Source organism: Psammomys obesus, unplaced genomic scaffold (assembly GCF_907164565.1).
Source record: "Psammomys obesus unplaced genomic scaffold, mPsaObe1.curated_primary_1811, whole genome shotgun sequence".
NCBI lineage: Eukaryota > Metazoa > Chordata > Mammalia > Rodentia > Muridae > Psammomys > Psammomys obesus.
In genome coordinates, this window is record NW_026585609.1 from 8,048,169 (window position 1) to 8,052,249 (window position 4,081).

At 42.2% G+C, this 4,081-nt stretch overlaps 1 protein-coding gene across 1 annotated transcript; it reads left to right on the plus strand.

Moving 5' to 3' along the window:
* Positions 1 to 2,935: 2,935 nt before the first annotated feature.
* On the plus strand, positions 2,936 to 3,865 carry LOC129679909 (taste receptor type 2 member 114-like). The gene has a single exon (XM_055611410.1). The coding sequence runs from the start codon at positions 2,936 to 2,938 to the stop codon at positions 3,863 to 3,865; it is 930 nt and encodes a 309-aa protein (XP_055467385.1).
* Positions 3,866 to 4,081: the final 216 nt, after the last annotated feature.

The window sequence follows — 4,081 nt, forward strand, 5'->3', positions numbered from 1 at the left end:
TGAAAGTAGGCATCCATGAGCATGATGTAAGAAGATCCAAAACTCCTTATGATGGTTTTTTATGGAATGTTTCCTACCCCTTTATCCACAGTCCAACTTCCAGATGAAAGTGTTGCATTGTACCAACCCTGGATCCTTCATCTCTGGATTCTAGAGCCCAAACACATTTCTTTTTACTGTTTTCAGTTTTATTGTTGACACTCTAGCCTTGTCAGGGAAACACAGACTACATAAGAAATGTAAGGAACTTGTAGAAACTGAGAAATCCTTACCATTTCTGAAGCCATTGGTCTTTATTAGAGAGACAAAGATATAATTCTCTGTAGACTGCACTGTGCTCTGCTTCTCCATTGATCAAATACTTAATTTCTTTGTTTTTTTCTTAATTTTTTACTTTTTAAATATTACAGTTTGTTAACTTTGTATCCATGCTGTATCCCACTCCCTCTTTCACTCCCAATCTCATCCTCCCACCCTCATCTCCTCCCTGCCTCTTTCCAAGTCCACTGATAGGGGAGAACATCCTCCCCTTTCATCTGATACTGGTTTATCAGGTATCTTCAGGACTGGCTGCAAAGTCCTCCTCTGTGGCCTAGGAGGGCTGCTCCTTCCTTGGGGGTGGAGGGGAGGTCAAGAGCCAGACACTGAGTTCATGTCGAAATAGTCCTTGTTCCACTCATTAGGGCACCCACTTATTAGGGCTACATCTGAGCAGAAGTTCTAAGTTACATCCGTACATGGTCCTTGTTTGGAGAAACAGTCTCATAAAAGACCCCTGTGCCCGGATATATTTGGTCTTTGTGGAACTCCTGTCCTCTCCAGGTCATATTAACCCCCCTTTTTTTCTTTGTTTTTTTTTTTAAGCTTGATTTAATTTCATAGTAGTCAATGTGACAGTGGAGTCTTTCAAACTTAAATTTTAGCACCCTACTTCCATTTTTTTTTTACTCTGAACTCTTATAAAAGAGTTAAATCTCACAGAGACTCAGTCTCATCAGCAATGCTGTGAAGAGGGTAGCAATGACCAACTTATAAGATTCCTTTATGACCAACTCAGAAGAACATGAGCACATTGAAGAGAGACAGAACTGGAGGCTGGAGGGTATTGGGGAACAGCCTGATCTAAGTAGCCAGTGATGCCACCTGGGACCATGGTGGGATCCTGGCCTGTGCTGCTGCTGGGGCCCATTTCTGGGTCTGTGGTCATGCAGCAGAAGGATCTGTTACTATCAAAGACCAAGCGGATGTCCCTGGACTGGGCTGTCGCCTGGAGACATATTAATATCAGAGGGCTGTGCAGATCTGGCCTCAGCCTTCATCTGGGCATCATAGGAGAGCTAGCACTGGAAAATTGAGTGCAGGAGAGCTGAGCCCAGTCAACTGTGGTACTTGGGAGAGCAGGGCCCTAGATATTGCCCAGGAAGCACATTAGAGCTGGCCTTAGTTGTGGGAGTTGCCAGTGAGCAACAGGATCATTACTGATTGCTTCTGAAAGGTCATTGAGTCTACGTGGTTACATCTGGTTAGATCTAGTAGAGAACTAGTTGATTCTGGTGGGTATTTACTAATGGATACTAACAGTAGTGGATTCTATAGACACCCAACAGAAAGGAAGAGCTCAAGTCATTCCCTGTGAGCATCTCTCTGTCATCTCCAGCCCTTCCTGTTCTCTCTCCTCCATTTGTTCAAGGGAAAGTATAATGTTACTGTTTTTCCATGGTCTCACCACAGACCTGTTCAGCAGCTAAAGTCCTTAAGATAACTGCTGCTTGGAGCACATGTGCTCAGAGCCCACTCCTGCCTTCTTTGAGGTGTCAATTGAAGGAAGAGCATCTATGCTATACCTCTAACTCTGTGCTTCTCAGACTGGAGCAGAAAAAATTTCAGGACTCAACACTATTTTCCTTCCAGATTCCTGAAAGCCAAAAACAAAATTACAGCTAGTTAATATTTAAAGCAACCATTGGTCCTATGTGTAAGTAAGAATGGAATCAACTCTAACATGTTTCATTCCAATATTTTTTATTTAACAGCGTGTATCCAGTACCTATTTTCAACACATCCCAAAACACTCAGGCCTGATGTTATAGAGCTGGTTATCTACAGAACCCTGACAGCCATGTGGTCTATTGATCACAGACCAGGTCCAACAAGGATGGGTGGGTGTGTGTGGCAGGAACTGTCACAAGCATCACTATTTCTCTCTACTCCTCACTTTTCTTCATCTCACATGTATGTGTGTGAGGAAGCCCAACCAGTAGCCCAGACAGCGATAGTAACGTGGCAGGAGCAGGTAAGAGAAACAGGTTACATTCGTATGACTGGATGAACAGCTCTCCTGAGAAGCCTGCCTGAGTGCAGAAAGAAGAAGAAAGCTTTCAGGTTGGAAGATCCTTTTTCTCTCTGGTTACCTCACCTTTGTCTTGCTGCCACCATTAGGTGTATGTCTTTGGGCTTGTGTACAGCCAGTATGCTGTCCACCTCTGTGTGGTCCCAGAACCTGGCCCTAAAACCTTCACCCGCAGGGAACAGAGTATTTCTGTTCAGTCTGCCATTCCCCACACCATATCCCAACCTCTTAGGGACCTTCCTCCTTTCTTACATTCAGACCATGGACCTCACAACCTGACACTTTTTCAAATGCAAAATAGCCTCACAGGGACAAGTAAAACACATGAAACACAAACTTTTATTTGCCTATTAACAAATTTCAAGAAGACAATCTGTTGAATCCTGTAGACAAGCTTAGACTTACGGGAGCAACCGGAGGGAACTTTGCGAAGACATTGCAGTCTACCACAAATAATTTTTTGAGCTGTATTTAAGTCTTTAAGGAAAGAAGATAAAGGCACTCCTTTATTGAGCAGCCAATAGATTGGACATTCAACCCTGGATAATCTTACTGCAGTAGAAGCCATTTTAAAGATCCACAGAGATGCTGGGTGCTGTGGAAGGCATCCTCCTTACCATTGCAACTAGTGAGGCTGTACTGGGCATTTTAGGAAACACGTTCATTGCATTTGTGGGCTTCATGGACTACACCCAGAACAAGAAGCTCTCTAAGGTTGCCTTTATTCTCACCGGCTTGGCGATCTCCAGAATTTGCCTTGTGTGGATGTTAATCACAGAAGCGTACGTTAAGATCCTCTCTCCACAGTTGCTGTCTCCCGCCGACGTCATTGAACACATCAGTTATGCATGGATAGTTATCAGTCAATTGAACGTGTGGTTTGCCACCAACCTCAGTATTTTCTATTTCCTGAAGATAGTAAATTTTCCCCACTATGTACTCTTCTGGTTAAAACGAAGAGTTAATATAGTTTTTCTCTTCCTAGTTGGGTGCTTGCTCTTGTCATTGTTGTTTTCTTTCTCAGTGGTTAGGAAGATGACTAAAGATAGTAAAATGCTGTATATGAACACATCCTGGCAGTTCCACTTGACGAAAAGAGAGTTAGTCAATAACTATGTTTTCACCAATATGGGAGTATTTTCATTCTTTGTGATAATGTTAACTGTATGTCTTTTGTTAATCATGTCACTTTGGAGACACAACAGGCAGATGCAGTTGAATGGATCAGGATTCAGAGATCTCAACAACAAAGTTCATGTGAAAGCAATAAAAGTTTTGCTGTCTTTTATTATCCTTTTCATATTGCATTTCATGGGTATTGCCATCAGTGCAGTATGTCTGTTAATCCCAGAATGCAACCTGTTATTCATGTTTGGTTTGACAATTACATTCATCTATCCATGCTGTCACTCATTTATCCTAATTTTAGCCAACAGTAGACTGAAACAAGTTTCTGTAAAGATATTGAAACAATTAAAGTGCTCTGAAAAAAGAAACTGTCTCAGAGCCACATGACAGTCTGGAAGAAAAATGAGCCATCTGGCATAGTAAATGGGGAAAAAAAATCCCTGAAGATACTTTCATTTGTACGATGTTTGTTTATTGATTCAGCACCATTATCAAACATTGTTGGAATCTTCTGAACTCTGTGAGTGTCTCTCAAGGAATCACACTCCCTGGTGGGATTTTAATTCTGGGTGCAGGTTCATTTGTTCAGTCCCCTTACTCTTT

Excerpts from the sequence above, each read along its gene's own strand:
- LOC129679909 (XM_055611410.1), top strand. The coding sequence starts at position 2,936 with ATGCTGGGTGCTGTGGAAGGCATCCTCCTTACCATTGCAACTAGTGAG.